This window comes from Pelophylax lessonae (genome assembly GCF_965119305.1).
Source record: "Pelophylax lessonae genome assembly, chromosome: 6".
Lineage (NCBI taxonomy): Eukaryota > Metazoa > Chordata > Amphibia > Anura > Ranidae > Pelophylax > Pelophylax lessonae.
In genome coordinates this window covers 124,801,452-124,821,302 of record NC_138773.1, presented here as the reverse complement: position 1 = coordinate 124,821,302, position 19,851 = coordinate 124,801,452, and the positions used below count along the sequence as shown (strand labels likewise).

Below are 19,851 nucleotides of genomic sequence, written 5' to 3'. Positions count from 1 at the left end.
CTCAAGCGCTAAACTCACCTAACGTTTAACCACTTTACTACCGCTTACGGGAATACTACTGCGGCAGTGTGGCTCGTTCCCGTCCAGTCACGTAGTATTAACGTGACTGGACTCCTCCCCTTCTGGGCGGCGCTTGCGCGCCGCCGGAGGCTCGCTCCCGCTGTTTTCATTCACAGCGGGAGTCGGGCCAGGGGAGGAGCAGCGGCGATCGCCGCTGCTCTTACCCGATCGTCGGGGATCGAGTCTGGAGATCCGCCCGCTGTGTGTAAACACAGCGGGCGGATCTCCATAGTGACAGGGAGTGACAGATCGGACTGTTCAGCATAGCTGGACATCCGATCTGTCCATGAATCACATAGTCACCTCCCCCCCTACACGTCAGTAAGCACCAGGCATACATTAACCCCTCCCTCTCCAATAAAATTAACCCCTTCCCTGCCAGTGTCATTTTTACAGTAACAGTGCATATATATAGCACTGATTACTGCAGTAATGTCACTGGTACCCCCAAAAGTGTCAAAAATGTCAGTCAGGGGTCCGGTCTGTCCGCCGCAATGTCGCAGTCCCGCAAAAAAAATCGCAGATCGCCGCCATTACGCGTTAAAAAAAAAACACCAAAAATGACAGAAATCTTTCCCTTTGTTAGTAAACGCAATAACTTTTGCGCAAACCAATCAAAATACGCTTATTGCGATTTTTTTTACCAAACATATGTAGCATAAAACAAATTGGCAAAAAACTTTTAAAAAAATTGGTTTTTACATCTTTTTTGGGGGGAATTTCATATAAAAAAATGTGAAAAATATTGTTATTTTTTCAAAATAAACGCTCTTTTTTTGTTTATAGCGCAAAAAGTAAAAATCGCACAGGTGATCAAATACCACCAAAAGAAAGCTCTGTTTGTGGGAGAAAAAGGACGTAAATTTCGTTTGGGTACGGCGTTGCACGACCGCGCAATTGTCAGTTGAAGTCGCACAGCGCCGAATCGCAAAAAGTGGCCTGGACGGAAGACAGCAAAATCCTCCGGTTGTAAAGTGGTTAAGTGTGTTTACATGTGTTGGGATTTTTTTTTGTGGTAAAAAGTTCTTCTCCTGAATGAGCAAGTGATGTTTTTTTTCTGCATCTAAAGGCCTGTAAAGGAGGGGCGTTTACAGGCAGGAAAAAAAAAGTCACACACCCATAAAAGTCACGTTTTTGATGCTCAATGAGCATAAGGCCTAACTGTTAGAGAGAGAGAATTTTTCATCCTCAGAAGAGACCAGCTTGGTGATTACTATGAAACTGAGAAGTGTAACTAGGAAAAGTGTGTGAAAACATTTTTGGAATTGTATGATATACAGTAAGGTTCATGTTCTGTATCACACATTACCTGATTCACTAAAAGGGGAAGTGTCTTTTTTTTTTTTGTTTTGTCTGACTCGTTCTGTACATGAACCTTCCAGCTACAGTCAGGTCCATAAATATTGGGACATCTACACAATTCTAATCTTTTTGGCTCTATACACCACCACAATGCATTTGAAATGAAAAAAAGAAGACGTGCTTTAACTGCAGACTTTCAGCTTTAATTTGAGGGTATTTACATCCTAATCAGGTGAACGGTGTAGGAAATACAACAGTTTGTATATGTGCCTCCCACTTTTTAAGGGAGCAAAAGTAATGGGACAGATTAACAATCGTAAATCGAAATTTCCCTTTTTTAAACTTGGTTGCAAATCCTTTGCAGTTAATTACAGCCTGAAGTCTGGAAAGCATAGACATCACCAGACGCTGGGTTTCATCCATGGTGATGCTCTGCCAGGCCTCTACTGCAACTGTCTTCAGTTCCTGCTTGTTCTTGGGGCATTCCTTTCAGTTTTGTCTTCAGCAAGTGAAATGCATGCTCAATCGGATTCAGGTCAGGTGATTGACTTGGCCATTGCATAACATTCCACTTCTTTCCCTTAAAAAACTCTTTGGTTGCTTTCGCAGTATGCTTTGGGTCATTGTCCATCTGCACTGTGAAGTGCCGTCCAATGAGTTCTGAAGCATTTGGCTGAATATGAGCAGATAATATTGCCTGAAACACTTCAGAATTCATCCTGCTGCTTTTGTCCGCAGTCACATCATCAATAAATAGAAGAGAACCAGTTCCATTGGCAGCCATACATGCCCACGCCATGACACTACCACCACCATGCTTCACTGATGAGGTGGTATGCTTTGGATCATGAGCAGTTCCTTTCCTTCTCCATACTCTTCTCTTCCCATCACTCTGGTACAAAGTTGATCTTGGTCTCATCTGTCCATAGGATGTTGTTCCAGAACTGTGAAGACTTTTTTAGATGTTTGGCAAACTCTAATCTGGCCTTCCTGTTTTTGAGGCTCACCCATGGTTTACATCTTGTGGTGAACCCTCTGTATTCACTCTGGTGAAGTCTTCTCTTGATTGTTGACTTTGACACACATACACCTACCTCCTGGAGAGTGTTCTTGATCTGGCCAACTGATTTCTTCGGTTGGTTTTTGCTATCGCTCTGATGGGTTTGTTTTGTTTTTTTCAGCCTAATGATAGCTTGCTTAACTGATCGTGACAGCTCTTTGGATCTCATATTGAGAGTTGACAGCAACAGATTCCAAATGCAAATAGCACACTTGAAATGAACTCTGGATCTTTTATCTGCTCTTATATGGGATAATAAGGGAATAACACACACCTGGCCATGGAACAGCTGAGCAGCCAATTGTCCCATTACTTTTGGTCCCTTAAAAAGTGGGAGGCACATATACAAACTGTTGTAATTCCTACACCTTTCACCTTATTTGGATGTAAATACCCTCAAATTAACCACTTTACCACCGGAGGATTTTGCTGTCTTACGCCCAGGCCACTTTTTGCGATTCGGCGCTGTGCGAATTTAACTGACAATTGCGTGGTCGTGCGACGCCGTACCCAAACGAAATTTACGTCCTTTTTTTCCCCACAAACAGAACTTTCTTTTGGTGGTATTTAATCACCTGTGCAATTTTTACTTTTTGCGCTATAAACAAAAAAAGAGCGTTTATTTTGAAAAAAATAACAATATTTTTAACATTTTTTTATATGAAATTCTCCCCCTAAATTTTTGGCCAATTTGTTTTCTGCTACCTATGTTTGGTAAAAAAAAATCACAATAAGCGTATTTTGATTGGTTTGCGCAAAAGTTATTGTGTTTACTAACTAAGGGAAAGATTTCTGTCATTTTTGGTGTTTTTTTTTTTTAACGAGTAATGGCGGCGATCTGCGATTTTTTTTTTGCGGGACTGCGACATTGCGGCAGACAGATCGGACCCTTGACTGACATTTTTCACACTTTTGGGGGTACCAGTGACCAGTGCCGTAGCGTGGGGGGTGCAGGGGGGGCGGGCCGCACCGGGCGCAACATCTGGGGGGGGGGGCGCATCTGCAGTGTCACTCTGTCTGTCTGACTTTGACATACACAGTTCACACACCGTCTGTGGCTGCCTCCATCTTTAGGCTGGGAGATGTCCAGCGCGGCCGCCCTATGGCTGAAAATGGCGGGTCGGGCGGGGCTGGACTGTGCCTCACCTGTCCATTGGTGTAGGGTGGGGTGGCGTTTCAAGCCAAGCCCCGCCTATGCCGCCTCTCCTCACAGCTCTGTCAGTTTAGCAGCGAGTGAATCAGCAGCCTGGCGCTGTCACAGAGTGGGTTTTTTTGAATCACCTGATTAGAGCCAGAGGCTCTAATAGGCTTCAGAAAAGGGTGGACCCGGGCCGCAGAGCAGTGCGCCCCGAGCCCACCCATTGTGTGACAATAGCGAATGAAAATCGGATCCTCTTCCTGATTGGCCAAAAGGCGAGTGCATGCCATTGGCCAAGGAGGAGGCGGGAGGACCCGAGGAGACGCGGGGAGCTGAGGAGAAGCCGCCGCTGAAGGTAAGTCTCTCTGCATTGAAGGGGGCACGCTGGTCTGTCTGCATTGAAAGGGGGCACGATGATCTCTCTGCATTGAAGGGGGGCACGCTGGTCATTCTGCATTGAAAGGGGGCACACTGGTCACTCTGCATTGAAAGGGGGCACGCTGGTCATTCTGCATTGAAAGGGGGAATGCTGGTCTCTCTGCATTGAAAGGGGGCACGCTGGTCACTCTGCATTGAAAGGGGGCACGCTGGTCATTCTGCATTGAAAGGGGGCACGCTGATCATTCTGCATTGAAAGGGGGCACGCTGTTCTCTCTGCATTGAAAGGGGGCACGCTGGTCATTCTGCATTGAAAGGGGGCACGTGGGCCATTCTGCATTGAAAGGGGGCACGCTGGTCTCTCTGCATTGAAAGGGGGCACACTGGTCATTCTGCAATGAAAGGGGGCACGCTGGTCTCTCTGCATTGAAAGGGGGCACGCTGGTCATTCAAACTTGTATTTAGATGCATTTTACTTTAATTACATCAGTATTTTCATAACAAACAATACATGTGCTTAGGGGGTAAGGGTTTCTTTAACTAATCTAGTGGAAGAGACTCTAGTGCTAAAATCCCGCGGGCTAGGGGGCGCAAATTACTTGCCTTGCCCCGGGTTCTGACAACCCACGCTACGCCACTGCCAGTGACATTACTACAGTAATCAGTGCTATCAGTGGCGGCTGGTGCTTAAAATTTTTGGGGGGGCGCAAACAGAAAAATGTAATAGGCATTGCTTTGCGGCAAATAACCCTGTAAAAAATTGCGTGACTTTGAGGTCACAAAAGTGTGAAAGGGGCCTTCAGTAATTAAGGTATAGCGTGCCCCCTTTCAATGCAGAGAGACCAGCGTGCCCCCTTCAATGCAGAGATCATCGTGCCCCCTTTCAATGCACAGTGACCAGCGTGCCCCCTTTCAATGCAGAGATGCCCGCGTTCCCCTTTCAATGCAGAGATACCAGCGTGCCCCCTTTCAATGCAGAGTGACCAGCGTGCCCCCTTTCAATGCACAGAGACCAGTGTGGTTCTCTCTGCAGGTTCCGCTATAACCTTAGACTTGTGATCTCCCCCAGAAGGGTGCACACAGGGGGGCAGGTACACTTCATAGGACAGATACTGATGATGGGTATTATAGACAGGACAGGTGCTCTACATAGAAGGACAGATACTGGTTGGGATGAGTGGCAGATGGGATGAGTGGCAGATGGGATGAGTGGCAGAAGGCATGGGTGGCAGATGGGATGAGTGGCAGATGGCATGGGTGGCAGATGGCATGGGTGGCAGATGGGATGGGTGGCAGATGGGATGGGTGGCAGATAGCGTGGGTGGCAGATGGGATGGGTGGCAGATGGGATGAGTGGCAGATGGGATGGGTGGCAGATGGCATGGGTGGCAGATGGGATGGGTGGCAGATAGCATGGGTGGCAGATGGGATGGGTGGCAGATGGGATGGGTGGCAGATGGGATGAGTGGCAGATGGGATGGGTGGCAGATGGGATGGGTGGCAGATAGCATGGGTGGCAGATGGGATGAGTGGCAGATGGGATGGGTGGCAGATGGGATGGGTGGCAGATGGGATGGGTGGCAGATGGGATGGGTGGCAGATGGGATGGGTGGCAGATAGGATGGGTGGCAGATGGGATGGGTGGCAGATGGGATGGGTGGCAGATAGCATGGGTGGCAGATGGGATGAGTGGCAGATGGGATGAGTGGCAGATGGGATGGGTGGCAGATGGGATGAGTGGCAGATGGGATGGGTGGCAGATGGGATGAGTGGCAGATGGGATGGGTGGCAGATGGGATGGGTGGCAGATGGGATGAGTGGCAGATGGGATGGGTGGCAGATGGGATGAGTGGCAGATGGGATGGGTGGCAGATGGGATGGAATCGGATGAATGGCAGCAGGGATGAGCACTGCTCTCTCCTGGCTGCCTCTATGAAAGCACATCCTGCCTGAACGGTAAGCAGCTTCTTCTCTCATCACTCCACATGTGCTTCTTGCAAAACACACAGAGTGAGACCTCCCCCGAGAGCTGCACTGTCGCTGCCTGTGTGTTTCCTCTCACTCTGCATTGTCTGCACACACACACACACAGGCACACAGACAGGACAGAGAGGACCACACTGAGTCTGTCTGAGGCACTTACCTGTCACTGCTGCTGCCTGGCATGCTGCTGCTCTCGGGAGTCGGCCAGTCGGGACTCTCTGGAGAGTGGAGTGGAGACAAGACGTCCTCTTCTCTTCTTCCTCCGATGCGTGCCATCCCGGAGCCCGCTCTGACCATCTGACGGCGGGAAGGTGACGTACCGCCCCCAGCAATGATGTCCTGAATCATGATTGGTCCAGGCTGGAGTCTGGACCAATCATGATCCAAGACATCACAAAAGGGGGTGGTGTAGCGCAATGCTCTGCGCTACAGTTACGCCCCAGAAGGCCGCCAATCAGCGCCTCTGCGGGTGGAAAACCCCACCCCCCCATAGGCACCAATGAGGCGGGGTGGTGTAGCGCAATGCTCTGCGCTACAGTTACGCCCCAGAAGGCCGTCAATCGGCGCCTCTGCGGGTGGAAAACCCCACCCCCCATAGGCACCAATGAGGCGGGCGCCCCTTGTGGGTAAAATTTTTTTTTTTTTTTCTTTTTTTGGGGGGGGGGGGGGGGGGGGGGCGGCGCCCCTGCGCCCCCTATGGGCCGGCCGCCACTGAGTGCTATACATATGCACTGTTACTGTAAAAATGACACTGGCAGGGAAGGGGTAATTTTATTGGAGAGGGAAGGGTTAATGTATGCCTGGTGCTTACTAATGTGTGTGGGGGGAGGTGACTGAGTGACACTGGGACAGATCGCATGTTCAGCTATGCTGAACCCTGCAATCTGTCACTGTTTGTCACTTAGGAGATCCGCCCGCTTTGTTTACACAAGCTGGCGGATCTCCAAACTCGATTCCCCGACGATCGGGGAAGAGCAGCGGCGATCGCCGCCGCTCCTCCCCTGGCCCGACTCGCGAGCGCCGCCTACAGGGGGAGGAGTCCAGCGACGTAGGTCTACGTCGCTGGACGGAATCGAGACACTTTGCCGCTGTACAGTCCCAGTGTCTGGTCGGCAAGTGGTTAAAGCTAAAAGTCTGCAGTTAACCACTTCCCGCCCGCCCTATTACAAATTGACGGCGGGAATGTGGTTGTGTTATCCTGACCGGACGTCATATGACGGCGGCAGGATAACACAGCTCTGGGCGCAGAGCAGCGATCGGTGATGCGAGGTGTCAGTCTGACACCCTGCATCTCCGATCTCGGTAAAGAGCCTCTGACGGAGGCTCTTTACCATGTGATCAGCCGTGTGCCAATCACGGCTGGTCACATAGTAAAACAGGAACAGCCGTTGATCGGCTTTCCTTAGTTCGTGCCTGACAGGCACGAGTAAAGGAGCGCCGATCGGCGGCTCCCCTGACAGGGGGGGGGGTCGGCACTGGTAATCAGATCATTGATTACCAGTGCAGACCCTCGGGGGGGGGGAATGCCACTAGATCCACCAGGGATGCCCACTATGACCCCAGGGATGCCCACTATGACCCCAGGGATGCCCACTATGACCCCAGGGATGCCCACTATGGCCACCAGGGATGGCAATCAGGGCTCAGGGAGCCCCCCATTGCCCTCCCCATCAGTGATGCCCACCAGTGTCCTCCCTATCAGTGCTGCCCACAAGTGCCCATCATTGCCATCCTTTAGTGTCGCCCACCAGTGCCCATTATTGCCCACCAGTGCCGCCTATCAGTGCCCATTAGTGCCCATCAGTGCCGCCCGTCAGTGCCGCCCATCAGTGCCCATCAGTGCCCACCAGTGCCGCCTATCAGTGCCCATTAGTGCCCGTCAGTGCCACCTATCAGTGCCCGTCAGTGCCACCTATCAGTGTCCATCAATGCCGCCTATCAGTGCCCAGCAGTGCCGTCTATCAGTGCCCACCAATGCTGCATATCTGTGCTACCTATCAGTGCCACATATCAGTGCCTATCAGTGCCGCATATCAGTGCCGCCTATCAGTGCCGCCCCATCAGTGCCACCCCATCAGTGCCTCCTCATCAGTGCCTGTCAGTGCAGTCTCATCAGTGCTCATCAGTGCAGGAAAATACTTACTTATTTACAAAATTGTATAACATAAACAAAAAAACTTTATTTTTTTTTCAAACTTTTCGGTCTTTTTTTATTTGTTTAGCAAAAAGTAAAAATCGCACAGGTGATCAAATACCACCAAAAGAAAGCTCTATTTGTGGGGGGAAAATGACATAAATTTGGTGTAGGTACAGTGTTGCATGACCGCGCAATTGTCATTCAAAATGCAACAGCGCTAAAAGGGGAAAATTGGCCTGGGCAGGAAGGGAGGGAAGTGCCCTGTATTAAAGTGGTTAAAGCACATCTTGTTTGTTTCTTTTTAGGCTCGGTTCACACTATTGCGATGCGGGAAGGCTGCGAATTCGCAGCCTGTTCCCGCATCGCACACGCACCCCCGGCAGTTCACACTGCCATATGCGATCCGCTGGGGGTGTCAATGTAATCTTAACGACACCCCCAGTTTGATCGCATATCGCAGTGCGATCGTGCAGTTCGCACAGGATCGGATCGCACAAGTGTGAACCGCTGTGCGATCCGATCCTGATGCGGCAGCAAAAATGCCTCCTGTGCGTCTTTGCTGCGGGTGCGGTGCGAATTTAGCCATACAAACTGTATGGCTAAACTCGCACCGCACAGCTGATCGCATGTCATGTCGGAGCAGTGCGCTCCGACATGACATGCGAACCCGGCACACGCAGAAGTGTGAACCGGGTCTTAAGTCCATTGTGGTGGTGTATAGAGTCAAAAGGATTAGAATTGTGTCGATGTCCCAATATTTATGGACCTGACTGTACATAGCTATACCTGCAAAAGGGACCAGCCTGAATTGATCAAGCAAGATTTTCTGACTAAAGTTCCACTTTTAGTCTCCGTTCACACTGGGGCAACCTGTGAGGCGACCTGGTCGCCTCACAGGTCGCCGTAGGTCGCCTTCCATAGGGAAGCTGCGGACCCATTCTAATAGGAGCGACACAAGTCGCTCCGACTTAGAAAAAGGGTCCGGAGCTTCTTTGGGGCGCCCCGGAGCGACCGTCATAGACTTCAATGTTATGAAGTCCGTGCCGGCCGCTCCGAGGTCGCAGCGCGGCTCGCACCGCGACCTCGGAGGTCGCCCCTGGAAGTAGCGTCGCTCGTATGTGAACGGGGCCTAAAAGTCGCTGTTCGCCGCCATTACTAGTAATAAAAAAAAAAATATCATAGCAAACCAATCAATATACGCTTATTGGGAGTTCTTTTTACCAAAAATATGTGGCAGAATACATATTGGTCTAAATTGTTGAAGAAATTAGATTTTTTTTTTTTGGGTTATGTTTTATAGCAGTTAATTGTTGGTATTTTTTTGTTTATAGCACAAAAAAAATAAAACCACAGGTGGTGATCAAATACTATTAAAAGAAAAGCTCTATTTTTGTGGGAAAAAAAGACAAAAATATTATTTTGGGTACAGCATTCCATGACCACGCAATTGTCAGTTAAAGCAACGCAGTGCCATATCGCAAAAATGGCCTGGTCATGAAGCGCATAAACCTTCCGGAGGTCAAGTTGTTAAGTAGATTTCTAGATTCATTGTTTATCCTTCACAGTACTAGAGGCCTCTTTCAGGAATGGCATAATATTCCACTACAAAGTTTTTATAACTAGTATTACAGCATTCCAAAATGGATTGAAGCTATTCTGAGAGCAGGTGGCCTTATACTCATTGTTACCATATAGTATAATATATTGTTAGGTGCTTCCATTAGTTTGGCCCTTCCCTCTAATTTTAGAGGGAAGGGCTGCTCGCACCGCGACCTCGGAGGTCGCCCCGGGAAGTCAGATCGCCCCAGTGTGAATGGGGCCTTAACAAACTTCAAGATTGTTTAGATTAATAGCAGTATATTAAAAATAATAAAAATACAATGTGTACATAAATATTTGATTTTGCATTGTGACCATAGATGCTGCCAGCAGACAGCATTGTTAATTTTGGCAGCAAATTTCAATTTAGTTTTTGTCCCGGTTCACATTTGTACGATGTGGGAATGCTGCGAATATACAGCGTGTTCCCGCATCGCATCCGCACCCCTGGCAGTTCACACTGCCATATGCGATATGCTGGGGGTGTCAATTAAAAGTTAACGACACCCCCAGATCAGATCGCATATCGCAGTGCGATCTGAAAGTTCGCACAGAATCGGATCGCACTAGTGTGAACCACCATGCAAATCTGATTCTGCTGCGACCAAAAAAAGGGTCCTATGCGTCTTTTAGTGCGATTGCGGTGTGAATTCAGCCATACAAGCTGTATGGCTGAATTTGCACGGCACAGAGATCGCATGTAATTTTAGGAGCAGCGCTCTCCGAATTACATGCGATCTCTGTCATCGCAGAAATTTGAAGCGGAACTTAATCTTAGGACTAAAATGGCATTTTAGTTTTAGTCCCGTTTTAGTCTTCTGCAAGTGTTTTAGTTTTAGTCGTATTTAGTCGACTAATTCTCCAGTACATTTTAGTCATCTCTAAACGAATGGGTGTAGTAGTTCAATTGTCATTTGCAATGCATTATTTAAGCATTTCTCTACAATTTCCAAACTCATTATATACTACTGCTGGAGTGAAAAATCGAATATGTTATTATTTATGGTATTAAGCTTTGAGCATGCACTAGCACAACACTACACAGACACAGATTTACTCATTTAAGTCTTTATTTAGGCAAAACAGTTTTGCCAAGAATACTGCTTTTTTGACCAAAGGGGGTAACATAAAAATGTAATTAAAATACAAAAAAATAAAAACTTTGCAGGCTTGTGATGATGATGTCAGTCATGCAGTGCACATTTACATGAACTTTAACAGGTCAAGAAACTGAACAGAACACAATAAAACCTTTCAGCAGCTTTACCTGGTGTCAAAGGGACTGCGTTAGCTCCGTGAAAACTGGAAGTTGGGTAAACGTCCCTGCCTCACATTCCTTTTTGTTTTCGTTCGTTAACGAAAACCGATTTGATTTTCGTCATAGTTGTCGTCATTTGACGAAAATGTGCTATACTTTGCGTTTCGTTTTCATCGCTTGAAAAATGACATTGACGAAAACGTTTTAGTTGACGAAATAAACACTGGCAGACAGGCAGCACCTATGACATGAAAGGAGATTTTTCAGGTAGGTTTATATTGGATTGTGAAAAATAACTTTTCTTTGTATTGCTATTACAAAGCTGATGTTCTAAAATGAAAGAAATATAACTTCTGACAGTGTTTGTGCAGTAAAGGCTTAACGTTCTCTGCACTAAAGTAAAAAATCTTTAAGCTTCAGCCCCCCCCCCCAAATACTTACCTGAGCCAGAACTCAGTCCAGCTCTGTGCCGGAGAGCAGTGGCACTCTCTCTCTCCTTCACTGAATTCAACGAGAGCTGTCAATCAAATCCAGTGATGAGGGAGTGGGGGGTGGGGCCAAGCTGCACTGTGTGGGGCAATAAATGCAAACAATGTGTCTTGGGAACGAGCCTACACCAGCACTCCCCCTAGCAAGTGGCTTGCGGGGTACTCAAAGGCAGGTAGAGCCAGGAGCCCAGGCAGGGGACCCCAGAACAGGAGGATCAGGGCTGTACTGTGCAAAATCATTCCGCAGAGCAGGTAAGTATAACATGTTTGTTATTTAAAAGAAAAAAGGATCCTTTAATACCACTTTAATTTCCTGGTGATAACTGCATTCCCAGGGACAGGAAGTAATGGAAAATCTCTCTAGTGGGGTCACAAAAATAAAAGCAAGAAAACTATAATTATAACGAAAAGAAAAAATATGTTTTTACCAAATGCTGTTTCCTACGCTAGTTTGCTAATTGTGAATGTCATAAGAGCTCGCCATACAGTACATTGATCAAGACTGGGCTGGTTAAATAAGGACTGGCCAAATTTGAATCAGAGTGTGACCATCACTGCTTAACAGAAGTTGATCGTTGATCAACTTTTGTTGAAGGAGCATGTTGGAAAATTTTCCTTGATCAATGGCTGCGGCCACTGATCAGTGTATTCTGACAGCAGCAGATGTCGCTGTCAGATTACAATGTTCTGGCGGGGAGGGGGGGGGGGTACTTCATCGATCTTTTTTAGAGTCAGACTAAAATAAAACTAATCACATATTGTCAGCTTTACTGAGACGTCCTCGCCCTTTTTGTAATTACTATTTATATTCACAGTACAATGAATCCTAAAATTAGAGGGAAGGGCCAAACTAATGGAAGCACCTAACAATATATTATACTATATGGTAACAATGAGTATAAGGCCACCTGCTCTCAGAATAGCTTCAATCCATTTTGGAATGCTGTAATACTAGTTATAAAAACTTTGTGCCATTCCTGAAAGAGACCTCTAGTACTGTGAAGGATAAACAATGAATCTAGAAATCTAATTAACCACTTGACCTCCGGAAGGTTTATGCGCTTCATGACAAGGCCATTTTTGCGATATGGCACTGCGTTGCTTTAACTGACAATTGCGTGGTCATGGAATGCTGTACCCAAAATAATATTTTTGTCTTTTTTTCCCACAAAAATAGAGCTTTTCTTTTAATAGTATTTGATCACCACCTGTGGTTTTATTTTTTTTGCGCTATAAACAAAAAAATACCAACAATTAACTGCTATAAAACATAACCCAAAAAAAAAAATCTAATTTCTTCAACAATTTAGACCAATATGTATTCTGCCACATATTTTTGGTAAAAAGAACTCCCAATAAGCGTATATTGATTGGTTTGCTATGAGATTTTTTTTTTTATTACTAGTAATGGCGGCGAACAGCGACTTTTAGGCCCCGTTCACATATGAGCGACGCTACTTCCAGGGGCGACCTCCGAGGTCGCGGTGCGAGCAGCGCGCCGCGAACTCGGAGCGGCCGGCACGGACTTCATAACATTGAAGTCTATGGCGGTCGCCTCCTGGTCGTCCCAAAGAAGCTCCGGACCCTTTTTCGAAGTCGGAGCGACTTGTGTCGCTCCTATTAGAACGGGTCCGCAGCTTCCCTATGGAAGGCGACCTACGGCGACCTGTGAGGCGACCAGGTCGCCTCACAGGTCGCCTTAGTGTGAGCGGGGACTTAGCAGGACTGCGATATTGCAGCGGACAAATCGGACACCTAACTGACACTTTTGACACTTTTTGGGGACCAGTGACACTAATACAGTGATCAGTGCTAAAAAATATGCACTGTCACTGTACTAATGACACAGGCTGGGAAGGGGTTAACATTAGGGGCGATCAAAGGGTTAACTGTTTCTAGCCTGTACTTACTCACTGTGGGGGTGGTGCTTTTACTAGGGGAAGGCAAAGATCTGTGTTCCTGCTTTGCAGAAACACTGGCTCAATACCTTCACTTCTGACAGAAGGACAGTCTGCCTTGTTTACATAGGCTGATTGTCATTCTGCCTGTGTCCTGTGCAATCAGCAGGTGCCGGCAGACATCCTGTCCATGATACCTGCCACTGGGCTCTCGCTGTGTGATGATCACAGCAGGAGCACATCACCAGTGGCACCCACGTGCGCCCGAGGCTCGGAAGTTTTAGATCACGTACTAGGTATGTGATCTGGCACAGATCGGTCGCCCTGCCGTAGTAAATGTATAGTTGGCGATCCGCATAAAAGTGGCTTGTACTTCCAGATTGCTTGTCCTGCGTTTAGTAAAGTTAAATGCAGGAGTACCAACATAATTGAAGCCTTGCAGTGGCTGTCAGAATGCCTTCCTCAGCCTTATTTCACACTTTCTATTGTAGGGTGGTAAAAATAGAAGGTTGTTGCATGTTGATTGGTAGATCAATTTCTGTACAACCATCCTGCCCATATATGGATCAAAATTCGGCCAGGCCCCGACCTGTTGAACTGGCTGGCTGGCTGGCTGAACTGGCTTTCGATCCATGTATGGTTGCCTATTGTACCTAATAAAACAGGCATACTGTGATCATATAATAGAACTCCTTGAAGCTCTGTTTCCTATGTATGGGCAAACTTTAAGAGCCCATTCACACTGCCGCGACTTGTCAGGCGACTTGTCAGCCTGAAAAGTCGCGGTCCATTGACTGCTACAGGACCCGTTCTAATAGGTCGCTCCGACTTAGAAAAAGGGTCCTGTACTACTTCGGGGCGACCTCGGAGCGACTTGCATAGACATTCATTATATGAAGTCCGTGCAAGTCGTGCTGAAGTCGCGGCGCACGCGACTTCACAGGTGGCCCCCCAAAGTCGTGCTGCTTCAGTGTGAACCGGCACTAAAGGGTCTTCAAACATTGCTACTACATTATAACAAATAGAAAGTTATTAGTTGAGGAGTGCTGGTGTTTGTATAAGGCCCTGTTCAGACCTCAGTGTTTTTCAGCTTGTAAAACGCTCAGCTCAGAAGCTCCAAAACGCCCGAAAAGCAAAATCCCATTCATTTCATCCCCTTCACATCTGAGCATTCTGTCGCAAACACCTGAAACTCAAAAAAGTACATAACTTCTTTTTGGCAGATCACAAGCGTTTTTGACCCCATAGACTTCAATAGAAACACCTGCATAACCATGGTAAGCGATCATTTGTATCGTGAAACGCGTCAACCTGTCGCATGTTCCTGTGATGCACTAACAATGTATTTATTGTTTATGAGGGATTAAAACACTTCCATTTCATTAAATTCCTGAGTGCGGTCTACTTTCCTTTGGCTATGCAGTATCTGGATGACGGATCCGACTCGCACCGGAATGTTTTGCCTCACCTGAGCGGCTTTTCTTTGTTAGTATCAATAGAAACACCTGACTTGAGCAGAAAAACGCTCGTCCATACACATGGAGGTCGATTTACTAAAGGCAAATATACTGTGCACTGCAAGTACAGCTGCTCTAGCTCTGTGGGGAAGATCTGAAACGAGAAGAAGCTCTGCTGATTTCTTTCATCCAATCATGCGCAAGCAAACATTGTTTTTATGTACCTTGCATGTGAATGAGTATTCTATATAAAGTAAAGCTTTTCCTCATTTACTAAGTTCTGGAGCAACTGCACTTGCAATGCACAGTATGTTTGTCTTTAGTAAATACACCCCTATGGTGGTGTTTAGTTCTGTAATGTAGAGCTCTAGACCTCATCACTTGTTTTAATAATGCAAATTCACTTGAATAGGTCACATTCAGCAACAGCACTGCCCGCCAAACAAGACATTGGGGATCATTTTCACCCTGGCTGCAAAGCATCGCACCCACGGCATGTGTAAATCATCATCCAACTTAACCACTTGGAGACTTCACCGCCGCAGATATACTGCCGCAGATTGGCTCGACTGCGTGAATTGCCGTATCTGTACAGCGATCCGCGGGGAGCAACCCATTCGCCAGCGGGGAAGCTGATTCACGGGGCAGGACCGTTGTTTACTCTGCTATCAACACAGAGCTCCTGTGATCCTCCTATTTAGGAACACAGGTCTCTGTGTTGATGTCACAAGCCCATCCCCATCACAGTTAGACAACACCCCCTAGGCTAACATTTAACCCTTTGATCGCCCCTGGGTTAACCCCTTCCCTACCAGTGTCATTATTACAGTAACAATGTATATTTTTAGCACTGATTACTGTAGTAATGTCACTGGTCCCTCTCAAAAGTGTCAACAATGTCTGTTACGGGTCCGATCTGTCCGCTGCAATGTTGCAGTCCCGCTAAAAATCACTGATCGCCGCCATTACTAGTAAAAAAAAAATAATTAATTAAAAATAAATAAAAATGACATAAATCTTTCCCCTAGTTTGTAGACACGATAACTTTTGCGCAAACCAATCAAAATATGCATATTGGGATTTGTTTTACCAAAAATATCTAGCAGAGTACAAATTAGCAATTTCAGAATTGTTGCTCTTTTTCTGTTTATAGCACAAAAAATAAAAAGCGCAGAGGTGATCAAATACCACCAAAAGAAAGCTCTATATGTGGGAAAAAAAGGACATCATTTTTTTTTTGGGTATAGCATCGCACGACTGTGCAAATGTCCATTAAATTAATGCAGTGCCGAATCGCAAAAAATGGCCTGGTCATTAAGGGGGAAAATCTTTCGGTCTAAAAGTGGTTAAGGGGGTCAGTAAAACCGCCTGTTTTTACTGCTCCCCAAACACAAGTTCAAAGTGGTTCTAAAGTTAAAATGTTTTTTTCGCCTTAATGCATTCCCTGCAATAAGGAATCAATGTTAGTGGGGCATAGTGAATGCCCAACGCCATGGGAATGTGGCTGCTTTAGGTAGTTTAAACATTTAAGTGAGGGATCGTGTCATTGTGACCAACCAGCCGCTTGTTTCTTTAAGCGGTGGCATTTTTGAATGGATAGTTCAGGCGGGAAATGTATGAGGCGCTCTGATTGGTCGGTTTACATACAGGTAAGGCGGGAAAGTCACGCGGCGGCCGGGCGGGAAACACGTGAGCCACGTGCGGTTAGTGTCACGGGCATAGGCCTATATAAAGAGCTGCGCGGCTTCATTCTCCTCAGTGTTTCGGAGCGGCTTGGCGAGCTCCCCAGCCCCCCTCCCTGTCGTGGCACCATTATGTGGTCTGTCACTCTTGTATCAAGGGGGGACTTATTTGAAATGAAAAAATAATTTTATTGGTCATCACTCGAGTTCTATGACTGAGTGATATTTGGTTTGCTGGAAGTTAATTAATTATTTATTGATTATTATATATTTATATTCAGACTTTTTTATTGTTTTGATGATTAATAAAAGTTGTTTACAACATTTTAAACCAATAAATGTGCCGCGGCCCATTTTTTTATCCATCCATGAGTGGTGTATTTTTATTTATACTATTTTTTAGGTTAAATGCCCATTCACACTACCGCGACTTGTCAGGCGAATGGTCAGCCTGACAAGTCGCGGTCCATGCAGTGCTACGGGAGCCGTTCTAATAGGAGCGACACAAGTCGCTCCGACTTAGAAAATAGTTCCTGTACTACTTCGGGGCGACATCGGACCGACTTGCATTGACATTCATTATATAAAGTCCGTGCAAGTCGCGGTGCGTGCGACTTCACAGGTCGTCCCCGAAGTCGTGCCGCGGTAGTGTGAACCGGCACTAAAGGTATTATTTTTAAAACATCAGGTTGGTTAAATAATAAACAATGCAGTCTACAGTCCCATGTTTTAGCACTTGCTGAGTGTCCCCAACCCAAACACTTGCCTCTATTGGTCCAGCGCTGTTCCCTGCGTCTGGTCTAATTTCATTCCCTGCTCTCACAAGAGGCTGACTGCTGCTGTTAGTCAAATGCCATGAGGATAGAGTGGGTGGCATGACCAAGCCTTACTGTGTGTGTCAATAGACACACACAGCCAGGATAGGGAGCAGGTGCACACGTGTGTCCCCATAGCAACAGCAGAACAGAAAAGGAGGAGCGAAGAGAGCACCAGCAGGAGACCCCATAAGAGGAGAAAAGGAGCTGCTCTGTGCAATACCATTACACAGAGCAGGTGAACACTGTATAACATGTTTATTATTTTAATTAAAACGAAATGTTGCCTTTACAATTACTTTATTTGAGCCCTTATGGCAAGTAAGACAGTTTGCATGTAAAATGTTGTCTGTTGAGAGCTTAGCAGCTTGTCTACACTCACACAGGTCAACAATGGCGGCTCTGGTTTTATAACGATACAATTTCACCTCAGCTTCATCTGTCTAAACTTCTCACTCAACCAATAAACAAATCCATTTTCTACAAGCCTTTCATTTTTGTAGTGCAGAAAGTTGAGATTGCTCAGTTAGTATAAGGAACTACAATTATTTAGAATTATGGTGCCCTTTTATTTTAGGTTGCTTTTATTTCTGGGATTTAGCTTGTAAGACTGTATTTAAATTGTTATTTTTATTTTTAATTTTACTGTTTTATTTAGCATTCAAACATGAGTAGTTGAGAAAGTTCACATGTAAAAAATCTTGTAAGTTATTATTGGCGATCTTGTTTTATTAATTATGATTTTTGAGCTGATGACACATGGGCCATTGTTTTTTCACAGAAATATGTTGATGCTATAAATCGCCAATGTCAGCAATTCACAGCAACTTGTAGCTAGCAATTTAATCATAAAGAGTCGCTTCTAATTGACTTCAGCATTGAGTTGTGCTCTGCTACAAATTTCTCTCCCTCAAAAATTTGTAGCTAAGCATATAAAAGCATTAAGGCTAAGTTCACATGTGGGCGTTTTGGGGCATTTGTGGGGCGTTTTTCTGCTCTAGGATCAGCTCAAAAAACGCCCAACAAGACAAATCCTATTCATTTCAATGGCCCCTGTTCACATCTGAGCGTTTTGACGTTTTAAGCAAAACGCCCAACGCTCAAAAAAGTACATGAGCTTCTTTTTGGGCAGATTACAGGCGTTTTTATTTTTTTTCCATTAGTAACTTGTCAATCTAAAAAAGCCTGCACAAAAACGCCTGAAAAAACACCCATAAAAACGCATGAAAAAACACCTAAAAAAAGCCTGTAAATAGCAACGCCAAGATGTGAACGTAGCCTAAGAGCGATTGTCACTATCCATTTTCCCCTGAGCTGAAACACTGATGAATCTCAATTAATGAGTGACAGAACTGCAAGGAGCTTTAAAAATGTCACTGATAATGATCCTATAGAAAGTCATTATGATTTTCTCAGCGACAAAACGCTGTAAAAAATGGGGGGTAATCACTGCGAGAATATCGCCTATGTGTCATCAGCCATATTGTGTAATGATTTGTGACTCTAACAGTGCTGTTTTATTTTGACAGGATGTAAATCAGACGTGGAACACCAATAATCCTGACTTTTCCTGGTGTTTTCATAAAACAGTTTTGTACTGGATACCCTGTTTTTATCTATTTATCTCTTCTCCACTCTACATTTTCTACCTCATACGTCATGACCGAGGTTACATAAGGATGTCACTGCTCTGTAAAGTAAAGACTGTAAGTATTCTTCAATTACATTCTGCTAAACTTATTGAACTGTAATAAAGTCAGTGTCTCTCTTTTTCAGCATCACTTTCCAAATATAAACTAAACCATGTGTTTATGTATGAATCACTCTACTTTTATAGATCCATTATCTAGAGGCCTTTCAACTTTGTTTTACACTACTTTGACTTTATAGGCACAGAGTTTCACTGGAAAATGTACTTATTCAGCAAACTGGGAAATTGACAGCGTCACGTGCATGTGACTTTACAGATGCTTACATCATTGGATTAGTCAGTGCATCCTCAAATTTAGTTAGAGTATCTTTTAATAAAAAGCGGAATCGTTACTGATCTGTTGCTGTGTTTTTTTTCCCTTTGGCATACATAATAAGTAGAGGTTGACACATTATTACACATTGTTGGAACCAGCCAGAGCCTGCAGTGGCAGGAAACTTGTACAGTAAAACCTTGGATTGCGAGCATAATTCCTTCTAGAAACATGCTTGTAATCCAAAGTACTCTTATATCAAAGCGAATTTCCCCATAAGAAATAATGGAAATTTAGATGATTCATTCCACAACCATTTATTCATAAATCTTTCAGTTTATAGTCCATATAAAAAGATTATAGCAATGTGATAGGTTGTGTAACCATAAAATGTCCATCCACAAATGGCGCCCCCCACAAGGGGATTAGAAGCAAATTCCAGCAGGAGTAGAAAAGAGAAGAGAGGCGCCTCTAAGTGTAGCAATATGTTTACATTTAATGAAGGTACATCATTTAGCAACTCACATGGCTGATGATTAAAACAGGGAAATCTAAGTATGCAGGCGTCCGGGGTAAAGCTGTCCACATAGACCGTCCTCCTCACCGCCAGCTCTCACTGCCGTCAGTCTGCA

The 19,851-nt window shown here is 45.6% G+C and overlaps 1 protein-coding gene across 1 annotated transcript in view; it reads left to right on the top strand.

Moving 5' to 3' along the window:
* Positions 1 to 19,851, top strand: part of LOC309557354 (multidrug resistance-associated protein 1-like) — a 330,716-nt gene that overhangs the window by 29,872 nt on the left and 280,993 nt on the right. Inside the window, exon 3 of the mRNA XM_082260034.1 lies at positions 18,785 to 18,961. Within this exon, the coding sequence (XP_082116160.1) occupies positions 18,785 to 18,961 (177 nt within the window). The remainder of the gene's footprint in view (positions 1 to 18,784; positions 18,962 to 19,851) is intronic.